Consider the following 18,895-nt stretch of genomic DNA (forward strand, 5'->3'; position numbering starts at 1 on the left):
GTCCCCAATTATCATACGAGTTCCTTAAATCTAAACTCAATGAATCAAACGAATTTTGTAGCATATCGAAATCAGAAATACCTGCATTAGACGAACTAGCCTAATCTGGCTGTCTTCGTCTCCTCCTAGTTTCCCTAGCGGGTTCCTCATCCTCCTCCATAGGAGCGGGAGCAACAACTTCCTGTCGTCTTAAACTAATTACCCCGCCCCTCACATGTATAACCTTTGCCGTCCTATACACATCCAATCCTAAAGTTTTAACAGCTTGATCTATCGGTTGGATTGGAGGTTCTGATTCACTCGGGTCGAGTCCGAACCAGTTTTCTAGACACGTGATGTAGTGACCCCCCGACATGTCACTTGTTCCTCTAGCCCCTTTACCAACATGGGCCAAAAAGTAAGCAACTCCATAGGGTATACTAACAAATATATCCCTATCTCTGATCACATCTAAGTACCAAAGGTCGATATAATTAATTTTATCTGTATTAGTGAATGACCTTTGGTTTATTGTGTTCGCTATAAACTTATGAATTATTCTAAAGCGAACATCAGTGATCTTTAGGCATGATTCTTGGCCTGGTTCATATGTATTTCTATTAGTGAAAGATTGCCAGACTGTCGAAGAATCATAATTTCCTGTATATCTAGCACCTGTAAAAATATACTCCCTAAAACCGGGAGCCAACATCTCCTCAACGGTATTTCTATTAGGGACATACTTCTATCTACCCCACCCAGTCGAAATTGTAGAAAATTAAGGTCATTGATAGTTTCTGGGTGTAAACTCATTCTAACGGTAGAATAGAACTCTAAACACCATTCTCTATATACAGGGCTATTTAAACTAAACAATCTCTCAAAATCATTAAAAACCAAAGTCATTCCAAATTCGTTTGAAAAACTTTGATTTAAAATTCCCCTTATTTGTTCATCTAGGTTGACTGGGTGTTCTAAAGGAGTCCAATCCACAACGTGTACTGGAGAGATGTTTCTATTGACCAGAGAAAGTAAGTCCTTAACCTTTTGTAATCGGTTAGGTAAATCATAAGGAAATCTCAGGTTCGGGTGCAGATTCTGAAGTTGTTGTTCCATTTTCGGTGTTACTTGTTCTTCCCCTTGCTGTTGGTTAACAGCTCTCATTCTAAATAATCCCTGCATAACATTTTAAAACAAGAGAATTGTCCCAATTGGGTATGTTAATGTTAGCAAAGAATTCATCCTTGACATACAAGCTTGTTTCAACACCACGGGAATCAATAATTCAACAACAGTTTACTTCTAAAAATTAAAACAAACAACAATAAAACAAAAATTCAAAATCATAAATCAAGTTTCAAAAACAAAGTTTTAATTCACAAGTGGAAACACGCAATGAGCTAAGCATATATAATCCAATTCAATCACATTGCGTATATTCCAACTCTTAATCATCATTACAATTCATACTTGATTCATTATAATTACAACAAATTATGAAAATTAGACGAAAATTAAAATCAAACAATCAAACTTATATTCAAAGCTTCTACTACTATCAAAACATCTGAAAACATCTAATTAGACCCAAAATAACACATTTTAATAGCAATTCCTCAATTCCCCATTTTACATAAACCCTAACTTTTCACTAATCAATTAAACATCAAATTTTCATGCTAATCGGGTTTAATAACATACTAACAACATAGCCATAGCAATAATCAAGCAAAATTTAACAATAACAAGCTCCAAATTCGGATTAAAACTAAACAAATAAATAATGAAAAATATGAAGAACAAGGGGTAAATTGGGTTTAGGACCCTTATCAATCTAGGCATGTTGAAAGATGGATGAATTGGAGGAGATTGATAGTGTTAATTTAGTGTTTGGGTGTGATTTTTGGTGTTTTTGCTCACCTCCTTCGTCCACAACAAAGAAAAAAATAAGGATAGAGTGTGAAGAACATTGCTGTTGGTCGACTGATATCTGATCTTGTTTTAAAATTTACGCGTTTCGCGTAGTACTACGCGTTTCGCGTAGATTTTAATTGTACGCGTTCCGCGTGGATAGCCACAAGGTCCGCGTAAGTGTTCTGCCCCCTTTTTTTTCCACTTTATAATTAATCAAACTTTTAAAATTTCTTTTATAAATTTATATTCGTTGTTACGGAAATTTCGGTTGTTACACCTAGTCTTTATCCGTTTATAAATTTTAAAATTCAATTTATAAAATTTAATAATTTAAAAGTTAAAATTTTTAATATTTTACGAAAATAAAAATAAAACAAAAACATTCTATTTATTTATTTATTTATTTTATATATATATATATATATATATATATATATATATATATATATATATATTTCAACTTTATAAGTATTTAAATTTTCAAAATATCAATTTTAAATTTATATTTGTTGTAACGGAAATTTCGGTTGGTATACCTAGTTTTTATCCGTTTATAAATTTTAATTTCAATTTATAAAATTTAATACTTTAAAAGTTAAAGTTTGTTAAAAATTTTCAAAAACAACTTAAAAACACTCTATTTTTTTTTCTTTTTAAAATTTTAAATTAAAAGAAAATTACTATTTTAAAATTAAAAACAAGTACATGAAAAATAAAAATTAAATGAATTTAAAATACACTCTATTTTTTTCTTTTTAAATTTTTAAATTAAAATAAAATTAATATTTTAAAATTAAAAACAAGTACATGAAAAATAAAAATTAAATGAATTTAAAATACACTCTATTTTTTTCTTTTTAAATTTTTAAAATTTTAATATATACTTTCAAACCAACTAATTTTCAAACTTAAAACTTTGTTTCCTATCAACTAGGTAGAGACAATCTCGGTTGTTATACCTATCATTACCCACGACAAAGGTTTATAAGTTATATATCTTTACGGTTATTGATAAAAAAGTATATTTTTAGTAGTTTTAATTTTTCTTCTGTTTTTGATGGTCTACCATTTAAAAGATATATTATGAATCCAACAATTAATTTCATGCAATTTGAAGAACGATAATTCAGTTATTACACTTAGCATTATCGTTTTCAATGAAAACAGGTTAAACTCAAGGTTTATCAATTTTAAATGGTAGACTTTTTTTTTTTTTAATAAAAACACAACAAATAAACACCAACTAAAACACACCAAAACATAAACACACAAAAATGCACAAAATTACAAAAATGCACAAACACACAATTGGCGAGAAAAAGGATTAGATTGTGAAACCGCGTTGACTCGCCTCGTAGTGGAGTCGCATCATTTCGCCCCCATGGCTTCGTAGGCGTAACCTCGTTAGTTTAAGGGGTTTTCCTTTGAACATTTAAAAGGCCCTTCTCGGCATAATGTTATGTACTCGTAATTAGAGTCCGTCTGGTTCTTTGGGCAATTTCCGTAATGAGCTAGTTTTCCACATTTTACACATTTGCCCAAATGATGCGCTCGACGTTTCTTAGCTGATTTTGATTTTCCTTTGGCGTAATTTTTCTCGTTAAGTTTTTGCCTTATTTCTTTACTCGCCTGATCGCATCTTCTTTTAATATCTAAAACCACATCTCTCGGTAAAATTTTATCGCACATCAAAAAGAAGTGATTGTAGACATATTGATTGCGCATCTTGAAAATAAACAATAAATAAAAACAAAAAGAAAAAATAAAAAGGTAGAATGGAGGGAGAAGACTAGCTCTTTAGTGTCTGCTAGGGAAAGACCGAACAAACCCCACTCTTAAAGATGAAAATAAAGTCCGAGGATGGAGTTGAAAAACCTTAAAGTTACCCTGAATTTACTTGTCCTTAGGGTAAAATGTGATCTCGTCTCTTTCCGTAGTATTGATTCCTTCAAAGTATAATTTGAGTCGATGACCGTTCACTTTGAAAGTTCCACCGTCTTTGCTATATAATTCTGCATATTCTAATGGAAAAACTTGTTTTATTATATATGGCCCAGTCCACCGGGATCTAAGTTTCCCAGGTGAAAACTTAAAACGTGATTGGAATACTAATACTTTATCTCCTTGTTCAAATTCTTTCTTTTCTTTTAACCGTGCATCATGCCATCTTTTAGTTTTCTCCTTGTATGTTTTAGAGTTTTCATATGCTTGTAGCCTTAATTCATCTAATTCATTCAGTTGCAAGAATCGGTGTTCTCCGGCTTTCACAAGGTCGGTATTACATTCTCTCAAAGCCCAATATGCCTTGTGTTCAACTTCGACAGGTAGATGACACGCCTTACCGTAAATTAATCGGAAAGGTGTAGTACCGATGGGCATTTTAAATGCGGTTCTAAATGCCCAAAGCGCATCATCTAGCTTTCGATGCCAGATTTTTGGATTATTTTTAAACGTTCTTTCTAAAATTCGTTTAAGACCTCTGTTTGTGTTTTCAACTTGGCCACTCGTTTGAGGGTGGTAAGAAGTTGAAAAACGATGATTAACTCTGTACTTTTTAGCACTTTATCGAGTAGTTGATTTGTAAAATGAGTTCCATGATCACTGATTAATGCTTTTGGAATACCAAAAAGTGAGAAAAGATTTTTAAGAAAGTTGACAACAACTCGAGCATCGTTAGTGGGTAGGGCTTTTGCTTCAGCCCATTTAAAAACGTAATCGACTACCACGAGAATGTATTTACATTTGTTAGAAGTGGGGAATGGTCCCATGAAGTCAATACCCCAAATGTCGAACACCTCGCATACTAGGATGCTTTGTTGTGGCATTTCGTCTCTCTTGGAGATGTTTCCAGATCTTTGACAAGCATCACAAGTTTTTATCATATTGTATGCATCTTTAAAAATTTTAGGCCAGTAAAAACCTGAGTCAAAAACCTTTTTAGTTGTATAGCTTGGTCCGAAATGTCCACCAGCTGGTCCTTCATGACAGTGCTCTAGAATTTGTTGCGCTTCTTTGCCGCATACACATCGACGAATAACTTGGTCAGCCCCTATACGAAAGAGGTTAGGGCTTTCCCAGAAGTAAAACTTCAGATCAGCAAAGAATTTCTTCTTTTGCTGATAAGTTTGATTTTTAACAAGAATTCCCGCGGCTAGATAATTAGCATAGCCCGCAAACCATGGAATTTCTTCTTCTGTTTCAATTCTCATAAGGAACTCGTCTGGAAAAGTATCGTGAATAACAGATTCGTCGAGTGTTTCTAAGTTAGGATTTTCAAGAAGGGATAAGTGATCCGCAGCAAGATTTTCAGCTCCTTTTTTATCCTTAATTTCAATGTCGAATTCTTGTAGGAGAAGAATCCAACGAATTAGTCTAGGTTTAGCATCTTGCTTTTTGAATAAGTACTTTAGGGCTGAATGATCGGTATAAACAATTGTTTTAGATAACACTAAGTAAGATCTAAACTTATAGAAAGAAAAAACTACTGCAAGAAGCTCCTTCTCAGTAGTTGTGTAATTCATCTGAGCTCCTGTAAGTGTTTTACTTGCGTAGTAGATTTGTTGAAATTTGTTATCTTGACGTTGACCTAAAACAGTTCCCATCGCGAAATCACTAGCATCACACATTAGCTCGAAAGGTTTGGACCAGTCGGGTGATACCATAATGGGTGCATTCGTAATTTTATTTTTTAGAATGGAGAAAGCTGGTAAGCATTCGTCATTGAAGTCGAATGTACTGTCTTTCTCGAGAAGTTTAGTCATGGGTCGAGCGATTTTGGAAAAATCCTTTATGAATCGTCGATAGAATCCCGCATAACCTAAGAAACTTCAAATTCCTTTAACGTTAGTTGGAGGAGGAAGCTTTGAGATTACATCGATCTTAGCTTTGTCTACTTCCATTCCATCTCGAGAAATCTTGTGTCCTAAAACAATGCCTTCCTTCACCATGAAGTGGCATTTTTCCCAATTTAAAACAAGATTTGATTCCTCACAACGAATTAACATTCGCTCGAGGTTTGAAAGGCATGAATAGAAGGAGTCTCCAAAAACAGAGAAATCATCCATAAAGACTTTCATACTTCCTTCTATCATGTCGTGAAATATTGCTATCATACACCTTTGAAAGGTGCCTGGCACGTTGCATAATCCGAACGGCATTCGTCGGTATGTGAATGTACCAAATGGACAAGTAAAAGTTGTCTTATCTTGGTCTTTTGGATCAATGAGAATTTGAAAATAACCGGAGAATCCATCAAGGAAATAATAGTACTCCTTTCCCTCTAAACGTTCTAGCATTTGGTCAATATAAGGGAGTGGAAAATGATCTTTCCTTGTGGCGTCATTTAAACGACGGTAGTCTATACAGACTCTCCACCCAGTGACTGTTCTTGTAGGAACGAGTTCATTTTTATCATTAAGAATAACAGTTGTACCCCCTTTCTTGGGTACCACTTGAACAGGACTAACCCATGGGCTATCGGATATAGGGTATATTAACCCGGCATCAAGTAACTTGATAACCTCCTTTTTGACAACTTCTTTCATGTTAGGGTTTAACCTTCGTTGTCTTTGTACCACGGGTTTAAAATCTTCTTCGATTAGAATCTTATGAGTACAATAAGCGGGGTTAATCCCTGGAATATTGGTTGTTTTCCAAGCAATCGCTTTCTTGTGAGTTTTTAGAACGGACATTAACCTACTCTTTTCGTCATTGGAAAGTTTTGATGAGATTATAACAGGTAATTGTGATGTACCTTGGAGATAAGCATACTCCAAATGTTCCGGGAGTTCTTTAAGTTCCAAGGTTGGTGGTTCTTCCAAGGAAGATTTTATTCGGAACCTGTTACCATCGATAATTTCTTCAAAGGGTACATCTTCCTTGGGAATTTCTTCCTCACAGCAATCTTCATCGATGACTACTTTCAACAATTCGTCAAGTTCAAGTGCTACATCAAATTCATCACCTTCATTCATTGAGGTGAAGTTCGAGGGGTCTATATTTAGTAATTCTTGCAATTCTTTTTCAACACAACAATCCACAATGTCTAACTTATAACATTCGTCATCGGAGGAGATAGGTTGTTTCATAGCTTTGTCTATGTTTAAGGTAACTCTATCTTCCCCTACACCTAGACTAAGCTTTTTATCTTTAACACGCACAATCGCGTTAGCGGTATTTAGAAATGGTCGCCCTAGAATTAGGGGAACCTTGCTATCTTCTTCCATTTCAAGCACAACGAAGTCGGCAGGAAAGATTAAATGATTAACTTTAACTGGTAGGTTTTCGAAAATACCAATAGGATAGTTAAAAGTTCTATCTGCTAGGCGTATACACATCCTAGTTGGTTTTAGATCACCTAGGTTTAGTTTTAAGTATAAGGAGTGTGGCATAAGATTGATACTTGCGCCTAAGTCAGCTAATGCATCGTACATTACTGAATCTCCCATCAGACACGGAATAATGAAATTACCAGGATCTCCGAGTTTCGGTGGCATCTTTTGCTTTTGCAAAATTGCTGAGCATTCCTCATTGAGGAAAATGGTTGAAACTTCTTCATATTTACCTTTATCGGCTATGAGATCCTTGATAAACCTTCCATAATTTGGCATACCCCTAAGAACTTTCGTGAGTGGCATGTTAATGCTAATTTGCTTGATCATATCTGCAAATTTTTGATATTGGCTCGCGAGTTTGTCTTTCTTTAATGCCTTTGGGTATGGAATAGGTGCCTTGTGCACCTTTACAGGTGTTTCTTCACTTTTCTTTGATATGATCTCTGGTGGATCAATCTTCTCTTGTTCTTTCTCAACACGCTCATCTATATCAACAGGTTCTTGTAAACTAGAAGAAGATAAAGGAACTTCTGAGGTTTTACTAGTTTCTGGGTTAACAGTTAAACCACTTCTAGTAGTTATAGCATTTACATGCTCATTCCTTGTTTGATTGTTGTTGGGATTCACTTGAGTATTTGAAGGGAGAGTGCCTGGTGGCCTCTCTGATAGTAACTGTGAGATCCTTCCAACATCTCTTTCTAAATTCTGAATCGTAGCTTGTTGATTTCGAATTTGTTGAGTTTGAATTTCTGCAGTTTGTTCGTGTTTAACCATAAAATCTCTTAAGAGATCTTCTAAACCGGATTTATTTTCGGGTTGTGGTTGCATAAGTGCTTGTGGTTGTGGTTGATTGTGTTGGAAATTATTTTGATAAATTCGTTGAGGTTGATTTCGGTTGTTTAGGTTATTGTAACCTGGTGGTGGATTTCTTTGATTTTGATTTTGATTTTCGAAATTTCGGTTATTTTGGTAAACCGGATTTCCTCCTTGATAGTTATTATTATTTAAACCTGAAGGTCCTCCTGTTTGATAGTTGTTAATTGGAGGATATTTTCGGTTATTTGCTTCTATCGCTGGAAAATCGTTGAAATTCATTTCACCTTTTCGCAAGTAACCTAGGAAATTTGCTTGCTCTTCCATCGTTGTTTTATCACAATCTCTAGTAAGATGGGGGCCTTGGCACATTTCACATCCTACCCTGATAGCATGCATTTCCTTGGTTACTTTCTCAATTTGTCTTGCTTGATTTGCCATTTGAACTTTTAAAGAAGCAATTTCATCATTGCTTTCAATATTAGCAACGGTTGATGATCTAGAGAATTCTATCTCTTGATGCCAATTATGGGAATGTGCTGCTATATCGGCAATGATTGTGTGAGCGTCTTCTGGTGTTTTCTTCATGATCGAACCTCCAGCTGCAACATCGATATCTTTACGGGTAGCTACATTTACTCCTTTATAGAATATTTGGACTTTTTGGAATGTATTCAACCCGTGTTGAGGACATACCCTAAGCATTTTGTTGAATCGGGTCCAAGCTTCATAAAGGGTCTCGTTAAACTTTTGCTTGAAATGATTTATATCACTTTGCAATTTTGCTGCTTTTGAAGCAGGGAAAAATTCTGACAAAAACTTGTCCATCATATCATTCCAGTCTTCGATATAACCTTCTGGTAATGAGTCTAGCCAATCTCTTGCATCATCCTTTAGGGACCATGGAAAGATTTTCAAACATGCGACTTCATCAGAGACATCCTTAATTTTGAATAGTTTGCAAATGCTTACAAACTTACGAAGATGCTCGTTAGCATCCTCATTTGGAGCTCCACCGAATTGGCATGTATTAGTCACCATGTGAAGGAATTGACCTTTTATTTCAAAGCCGTCAGTCATTGTAGGTTGGATAATTGAGTGGCCTTGACCCGTTCTTGTCGCCTTCATTAATGCTTCCATCGTTTGATTTGTAACAGCCATCTCTTCTTCTTCCTTAATAACTGGCTCTATGATTGGTTGAATATCTAGTTCAGAGTTAGAATCTAATGAAAGTGATTCTAAATCCTCAGCAAGAGATTCTACTTCTTGAGCTCTTAAACGTTCGTGAAATTCTCTTTCGGGTTCCGGATATGGAGGAGTTAATTCAGTGTTGGAGGAACATAAATTCATGCATTAATTTCTATCATAACACTAAAAGCTTTTCTAGGAATAAATTTCTATAAAAGGATCGAATAACCTAAAGTCTATTAAAATCTTTTAAACAAAACCGCTCCCCGGCAGCGGCGCCAAAAAGTTGATGTTCTGAAACAGCACCTTTATTTATGAACGGATTTGAGTTGTTTTGTTACACGAATTGATTTATTGTATATATGGTATTTTAATGAATTTAGGTTGGTTTCAAACATATATAGGCAACTAGTCCTATCCGTGTAGTTTAGTTTGTTGGTAAATCCGGTACGTTCCACAGGGAGACAGTGTTCAAATTATATATATTTTTTTATTAGTCTTTGAAGTTAAACTTATTTAAAGGGGGTTTTGGATTAGGAATTTATAATACTAAATAATAATAATATAATATAACTTAATCCTAATTTAATTGAACTACTTATTAATTTATACGAATACATTATTTATAATTATTAACTTAAAAGTGAATTAATTGAAATTATACTAATAAGTTTATTACTAAATGATAATTAATAAAATAATAACTTTTAATAAAACTAATTGATTAGAATTTTGTTTTGAGCAATTATAATATAAATTTATTTAAATTAACTAAATAACAAATTTTAATTAAATTAATATAAATTAATAGGAATTATAATAATTAACTAATTATAAACTAATTACTAATTATAAATTATTATCTTAAATACTAGTTATAAATTAATAACTTAAGTATAATAATAAAATATTTAAAACCCTAGATTTTAACCTAATTGCTACAGTACTCGTATTAATACTTACGTGTTTCGCGTAATGATATACGCGTTTCGCGTATGTTTTAAAACGTACGCGTATCGTATAGAATTATACACGATCCGCGTATGTTATAGGCCAAGTGACAAAACAGTAATGTTTAACTGAATTATAATGTTGTATACTTTTTTTTTAGTTTTGCTGAATAAATATATGTAAATAATAATAATAATAATTAGCAATATATATAAATGGGAGTGTTTACTTAAATGTGTCACCTCTAGATCCATGGATTGTTTTTGAGTTTAAGCCCTATTTAAAATGTTTTAGTAATAAACTTTATATTTTTCTTTCGAAAAAAATATAAAGTTATGACTAACTAAATTAAATCTAATTTTCATCGGATTCTATTTAGATAGTTACTAGTCTTTAAGTATTTAAATTGAGACCCAACCCAGTTTTGACTTTCGCCAAAACCCAAATCATAACGGTTTCCCTTTTTACAATTTCACTATTATATGACTAGTGATATTACCCAAACCACCGAACCTTACTTCTAATTTAGTGTTAATAAATTATTCATAAATTCGTCTAGATCACTTTTAATGTTGAAGCTTAATTTATATAGATAACAATTACTTTCGTTATTTAAATCTAATAAATTAAGTGACAAGGGTTGAATATCCAGGTACATAATAATGGTTCTTTTAATTAGGCTCAATGTTAAAAATACTAAGTTTACATTTTAATTATTACAAATGATAACAATCCATTTCACTAGGGGCTCTACATCTAAACAAACACTAGGGAAATTAGCTACTCATTATACTAAGGTAAATATGAAAATATAAAATTACAAACATAATAATAACGATAAAAATTGATAACGATAATTTTAATGGAATATACTTACGAAAATCTTCACTCTCATTTACTTTACACGGTAGAAAATTACAATAACAACACCCCTTTAGCGCGTACAATAATACCCTTAATTACGAACAATACACCCTTAAAGCTGAAACTATCCTAAAATTGAACCTTGGAAATTAATTGGAACTATACTTGAAACTAAATAATCTGATACGGAGTACTTTGAAATTTATAAAATGAAAAACAGTGAGAATCATAAATTTTTGTGATGTATCTTGATGTGTCTACGCTACTGACTCTTCCCTTCTCTGTATATAGCACTAGTATATCTCTCATCTTGTGATCTGTTTCCTTTAAAAAATTGTAAAGTGCAATTTGTATTGGTGTAAAGAACTGAATTGCTGTTAAAGAATTTATATTTTATACAAAAGCAGCCGTCCCATTTGTATTTGAAATCTGGATCTGGACAGGAGATTACGCATTTCGCGTAGATACCCACACGATCCGCGTAAGACTTAAATACTACGCGTTTCGCGTAGAAAACCACACGTTTCGCGTAGGAGTACACGGCAGTTTTCTTATTTTTATTTTTTCGTTTGTTCTTTGTTAATCCCGTGTGGACGTATATCCACTTGGAACTTTTCATTTGAACTCTTCTCTTCGATCATCTTGAACTTGCATTTGGGTATACATTATCTTGATACATATTTGGTTTAAATCCGTCGTTTTATCGTTGTTTTATCAAACTTCAAGCTCGTGTTTACTTTTGTCGTTTTTCTCGTGAATTATACATTTGAATGTCTTCGTTTCGGTAAAAGCTGATGAAATATAAATGATATTGTGTCGAAATATATGTATGTTTAAAGCAATATCAAAATACCCCACACTTGAACGTTGCTTGTCCTCAAGCAATTACATCTTCTAAATAGAATCGGAACATTACATATTTTTCCATATCGAACATTAAATAACACAACACACGTACACGAAATGAAACACACGCTATATGGAATAAGTTGAAAACACTACACAATTTTTATTGGATCACACGCACACCACACGAAATGAAATTCTGACAACAGAAACAAAGTAGAAATCTCGTGATTAAGGTTTAAAAATTTGGATCTTTAGGGAAAATTGGACCTTATGAAAACGTTTTAAGATTTTATAAAATGGCATGCTAGTTTTTACACTAGACACATTTTCCGATTTTAACCTCAAATTCCGGTCGAGGGTAACTGAAAACCGTAGTCTCAGTTGGCGATTAGCAAGCTATCCGCCCCCATAATTGAAGTATTATGGAACTTGAAACCGAATGTCCTAAAAATGGTTTTACACAATATAATTCATAAAATAGCATAAGTTTTAGAATAAAATTATATCGTGTCCAAATATCATCGGTGAACCATGAGTTTGTACACCTCAATTTGTTATGGCATATGTATGTTGACCGCGGTCAAACATAGATGCGATTGATCTTTACGGAGATCATCCATCTGGGGATTAGATTCATTAGTCTTAAAAGCTAATTTGCAATGTGCCCCCATTGTACGAAACAGATCCATCTCATGGTTAGGATAAGTCTGACCACCAAAAACCTTGTTTGATGTTGAGGTGAGGTGAATTTCCAGCCGATGACAGAGATGACTTTTCAAGATTTTTCGTCAACCTACAGCTGTTCTGGACTACATCTTCTAACATAAGTTAGCAAGTGTGTCATTTTGGAAGACTTTACTTCCTTAATGAGATTTTCAGGTTTATACATGTAGGATTAGGGTTCGTCCTTCACGCATGACTAACTTTCATGACCCGATCCCTTCAATTGGAACTCTTGAGTTGTTTCCTACATAAATTCACATAGCTCCATGAGAAACTCACCGAAATTCTACAAAGGTGTCTTTGTCCTTAGCTACATGGTCTGTTGCTCCTGAGTCTACAATCACAAAGGTTGAGATTCAGTTAAGAAAATAGAACTAGCAACAAAAAGTTTGCTAACATAAGCATCGTAAGAATATACCTTTTTAGGCTCAGGACAATCACGAGCAAAATGCCTTTTGTTGCCACAATTGTAGCATTTCACCTTTGCAATGTTCACCTTCTTGGAGGGACGTGTTCCCTTGCCACGATGATTGGTGTTTGGCCTTTTGTTGGACTTATAAGTTTCTTTACCCTTATGGTGATGAAACTTGCGCTTATGCCCAAAAGCATTTTTAGAGCTTGTCGCCATATTCACCTCGGTGATTGACATAACGGCCTCAATCCGATCTTCTTCTAGCTCTAAATGGCGCGCACAGTCCTCAAAAGTCTTGATGTTCTCATTATGTGTGAGATGCATTTTCATTTGCTCCATCTTTGAGGCAAGGAACGGATCATAGCTTGAACCTGTTGTTCATCAGTAAGAACATGACCTGCGTTTCTCAATTCACTTATCATGTTTGACATTTGTCTGACATGCTTTTTCATGGTATGATCAGACTTCTTTTTATATTGGTCAAACTTGATAGTGAGAGATCTTAGTTTGGTCACCGAGGTTGCACCAAACTTGTCAGCCAATGCTTTCCACATATCTTTTGCTAGTTCATACTTGCAAAAATCACGCATGATGTCATCATCCATGATGCTCAGCAACGTAATGCGAGCAATAGTGTTCTTACGTTTCCAAGCGATGTACACTTCAGCATCCTTTTTATGTTGTTCAGTATCACCCACCTCAGGTACTTCCATTGATTGAGTAAGAGCAACAAGAGCCTCTTGCTCTTCCAACACATATTCAAGTTTCATGCTCCATATTTCGTAGTTGTCACCATTCAACTTAACACCCTTGTTAAGTTCAGCAACAATGTTCTTTGATGCGAAAGCCATGATTGAACACAAATTCTATGTTAAAGACAATTATGCAAGATTAGTTATATCCATCAAAATATGCAATCATCTTGCAACTATATTATTTTATTAATAATAGGTCATCATAAGTTATAGAGAAAAAGGTCACTATGTTTCCAATTATCATCCATAAACCTATTATGAAGCCATCACTAACGCAATAATATATACAAGATTATGAATTCCTATAAATTCGAAATAGCACAAATTTTCAGTACCATGTTTCAAAAAATATTATATTTCACAAAGAAATATATCTTTCAAAATAAAAGATGATACTCTCTTAAGCTCCTTTAACCATTATCAACAAGTTATATAATTAACAAAAAAAATATCTACTTAGCATTTTGGTTACAAAAACCAAAAAGTGATTAAGTATATTAACTATGAAGTTAATATATAAAAACATTTTTCATTCACATAAGCATTTATTCACAATTACATAATATTCAAGAAACATAAATGAATGTCATTCACTAATTTTTACGGATTTTATGAACCATAAGCAAACCAAACCTTTACAATTTACAAAGGCATTATAGTGGGACATTACAAAAAAAAATGGTAACTTACAGTGAATAAATATTATGGAACTACAAAACGTTTTACTCTACATCCTTTTATTCAGCAATTAAAGGAAATAAAACCATGTTCAGATTAATTTTGGGAAAAGAACAGCATGGAAAGTAGTGAAAATCACAACTATCTTATGTACATATTTAGATAGACTATATATATAGAAATAACACACAAAAGAAAAAGAACCCAATCATTTGTGTATTCGTGATGTACCAAAACAAAACAAATATTAATTTTAATATATTTATACGCATCCATACATGTACAGAGAGAGAGATTGTACAGAGAGGTACAGAGAGAGATTGTAAGTATGCAATATAAACAAGCATACTCCAATTATATATGTACATTTATATAAAATTACAAATTAAAACTAGTATTTGATGTATCAAACGAATATTTGCAATCAAACTAGTTTAGTACTAATATACAGTTTAGTAACTATTAAACATAGGCAAATCTTGATCAAGATTCAATTATTAACAATGCTAATTTTCTTAATAAATTGTTTACAACTAATGCAACAACTAATAAACAAAAAAAAAATTTAGCATATAACCGGGAAATAAACTACATGCTCTTGATACCAATGTTGTATATAGATAGGTTCTAGACATACCAGAAACTATACGGCGGAAGCGGTCGGATCGAGGTTTAGATCACCGGTCGGGAAAGCGATCACCAAAAGGAAGGCTTTCAAGTTTCACGGCCTAAGTTCCTTCAACGGTTTGCAATGTTCCACTTGAACAAATATATTCACAATCCCTCAATTTACTTGTGTGTGTTTTTCTCTATGAATTGTGTAATCTCTATTGAATGTTGCATATTTAAAACAATGACAATGGAGACACATTCAATTATTGAGATAGAGACATATTTCCACTCCAACAAAATGCAACCACTCTCTTTGTTTGTGGGTGATTAATAATTAATATTGAGATAGAGACATGTTCACACTCCAACAAATGCAACCACTCTTTTAGTTTGTGGGTGATTAATAATTAATTTCCAACAGTTTTTGTTATCAAGATCTATATATTCTTAACTTTGTATGTTATTGTACGTGTTTCATTCTTGAAGGCTTCACTTACGTGTTTTTCTTGATTCCTTAAATCCTGTTAATAAGTCCTCTCATACTGGGCTGATCTCTGATTTACATCAATTAATATGCTAACATGAGTAATTAACACTCATTAAAAAATAAGGCTCAATTCGCTTATAACACGTATATAAATATGTGGTAGTTATAAGGCCCGTCATATATGTATTAACAACCATCTCTACTTTGAGGAAGGATACAATAATCCATGTAAGCTTTTGTTATCGATCGAGGAACATTCCTCATTCAATCTAAGCCTATCTATCTTCTACTTTATTATAGCGCATGTCATCCCTCATAAGTTGATGGGTCAAAACCACGAGACAAACCCAACCTACCAACCTCTAGGTCCCGCCCTTTTGTCTCGTGGTTACGTTTTTCCATTTGTTGATTTCACTTAGTTCGTTTGGCTTGGTTATGTTATTATTGTGTAGTATTTGATTTAGTATTTGTTAGTTTGTTTTAAGGTTTTTCGGGTTGTTAGGGGAGACTCGTTTATATATAGTTTTTGTTTAGATGTTCGATTTTTAGGTGCGAGTTTTCCCGTTTCCCCATTTCTTTTGTATTCTGTTGAAGGAAGACGCCCTCATTTCTATATGAATTTTAGTTATTTTGTCGGAAAAAAAATTTGATGGGTCAAATTTGACTGAAAATTTATCTTGCATTTTTTTACCACCTGATGTCATGCTGATTAGTAAAACTCCATACACCGCTTAATTGGTGTAGTTTTTGAATTTGACATACATAACAGATTTGTAATAGTACACTGATTTGTAAAAGGGGAGAATCCGAGTTAATAAATTCATATATCATAAAAAGATGTCTTACAACGATAACCAAACACTAATATATTAAATAAATAAATAAAAATACAATTATTTTTCCTTTTGTTACACATAGCAAATAGATATTCGTCGATATGGTTGCATTGCTAGACTGCGTCCTCCTTTTCTGTAATGTCTGTTCTTTTACGACGTGATTTGCTTTGCCTAAGGAGTGAGCGAGATTTGGGCAGACAACTTTCGTTGATCAACGCTGCAAAAAGAGGATTTTTTATTGTTATTTTTCAGGGACGGCTCATTCCCTTGCCAATTTTATTTTTGATGTAGATTTTAAGGATAAGTAAAAAAAATAAAGAGACAATAAGATTGAAAGTGATCTTTAGACCATAGATAATGGTGACTGTGACGTGGAGGCGTAGAGTTGCACTTTTTGGGGAAAAACTGTGACTGGGCCATGACATTTTGGGGAGAGTTGTAATGGGGGGCTTTTGTCTTGGTAAGACTGTGACGTGTCATTTCTTATTTGTTTTTATTGTTTTGTTTTTTTTGTGTTTCTTTATTTTGTTTAGTAAATTTTAATATATAAAAACAAGTTAATTAAACAAAAAACAACATAAATTAAATAAAAAAACTTACATTAAAAAAACGTCTAGGAATTAATAAAAAAAAAAACGTACAAATAAACATGAAAAACCGTCCGTCATTCGTTATTCAAACATTAAAATACTTAAAAAAAACTACTCGTCGTTGTCGGTGGTGTTGTTGTTGCATAAGTTGTTGTTGTTGCATCTCGTTCAATCGTTGACCCGGAAAGTAATTACTAAAATTGGGATATGGTTGAGCATTAGGGTTTGATGAAGATGCACCAAAGTTAGGATTAGAAGATGCCCCGTGATTGAGTAAATGCATAAACGAATTCGGAATTTCGTTTTCGTTTTCAGTAGGGAATTGGTTGGAGTTTGTATTGTTGTTGTTGTTTGCCATTTGAAGATGATTTAGGGTTAGGGTTTATGTTAATTTGGGAGAAAAGGGGAAGAATAAATTGGAGGAGATGATGATAGAAGGAAAAATAAAAATAAAAAACTCGCCTGTTGCTTTTACTCGGCTCCAACGTCCCAATTTGACTAACCAATCAGAAAACGCCACGTACCCAAACGCCAAAACAGCTACAGCGTTTTTCGCTGACAAACGCCCAGGGACAAACGCCCACAAACGCTGCGTTCCGGGCGTTTGTGGGGCGTTTGTGGGCGATTTAGGGTGAGAAACGCTCGCGTTATCTGTGGTCTTAGAGAAATTTAGATACGGAATATAACTTCCTTTAAAAGGACTTGGGCGGCATAGAGACAGATGTCGGATAGACCCGCTCTGATACGGGTTTGAAACGTGACTCTTCTCGCCGGAACCTCAACTCTTTTTTCTTTTTAATTATTTTTTTGCGTTGACCCAATAGATTATTTCTCCGTAAAAGATAATTTCCCGCGTCTTTAACTAGTCGGCTCAATTTCATACTTTTCTAATCAGATATTGAAAGGGTTCAGTCAAAATTTAAAATAATATATAAAACTACAATACTATAAATATATTTATTCTGATCAACAAGCAAAGAAATCATTTAAAATTTACTAAAAGAGCAAAAAGAAGATTGAAAGCTTCATCATATGAAAATGTCAAATTACTGAGATCATTGACCTTGAATTGGTTATTAAGTTATCAGTTTATGGCTATATAAATAGAACATGCAGTACCCTACAATGTATCATATTCACGAATTATACTCATCGAACATCCTAGTTTCAAACAAAATGTCATCCTCAAATTATACTTTCAATTTCATTGTCGTCGTTTTCTTCCTTCACTTTGTCCATACGGTTATCGCTGATGACCCCATGTACCTCATTTGTTCCACTAATTCTGATAATTTTACCTCTTATAGTCCTTACGAACAAAACTTGAACAAACTCTTAGGTGAACTTAATTTCAAAACCTCTCAAAATGGCTTTGGAAATGGCTCCGTGGGCCAGTACCATGCTCAAACATTCGGTCTTTCACTATGTCGTGGTGATGTGTCATCACAAGACTGCATGACTTGTATCGCTAATGCAAGTTCTGAAATACGCAAGCGTTGTCCAACCAACAAGGCTGCGGCCATATGGTACGACCAGTGTCTATTGAAATATTCCGATAATAACTTCTTTGGCCAAATAGACAATCAGGGTATGTTATACGCGTTAAACGTTAACAATGCAAGTGATCCTACGTCGTTTAACTCAGGAACCAAGAGATTGTTAAATGGTTTGTCGAACATTGCTTACACCGACCCAAAAATGTTTGCGGCTGGGGTTATAGACCTTGAAGGTTCACAAAAACTTTACGGGTTGGTTCAGTGCACCAGGGATCTATCAAGTGGTGATTGCAAAACATGTTTGGATTCTACAATTAGTCAACTTCCAAGGTGTTGTGATGGGAAACAAGGTGGAAGAGTTGTCGGTGGGAGTTGTAATATTAGATATGAGATCTATCCATTTTTAAGTATTTAA

At 33.8% G+C, this 18,895-nt stretch overlaps 1 protein-coding gene across 1 annotated transcript; it reads left to right on the forward strand.

The window, feature by feature from the left end:
* Positions 1 to 18,160: 18,160 nt before the first annotated feature.
* On the forward strand, positions 18,161 to 18,895 carry LOC139883366 (antimicrobial ginkbilobin-2-like protein). The gene has a single exon (XM_071867553.1). The coding sequence runs from the start codon at positions 18,161 to 18,163 to the stop codon at positions 18,893 to 18,895; it is 735 nt and encodes a 244-aa protein (XP_071723654.1).

The sequence above is a fragment of the Rutidosis leptorrhynchoides genome, chromosome 1 (genome assembly GCF_046630445.1).
Source record: "Rutidosis leptorrhynchoides isolate AG116_Rl617_1_P2 chromosome 1, CSIRO_AGI_Rlap_v1, whole genome shotgun sequence".
NCBI classification, from domain to species: Eukaryota; Viridiplantae; Streptophyta; class Magnoliopsida; order Asterales; family Asteraceae; genus Rutidosis; species Rutidosis leptorrhynchoides.

Bases quoted from the DNA above. Each gene is read 5' to 3' on its own strand.
- LOC139883366 (XM_071867553.1), top strand. From the start codon at position 18,161: ATGTCATCCTCAAATTATACTTTCAATTTCATTGTCGTCGTTTTCTTC.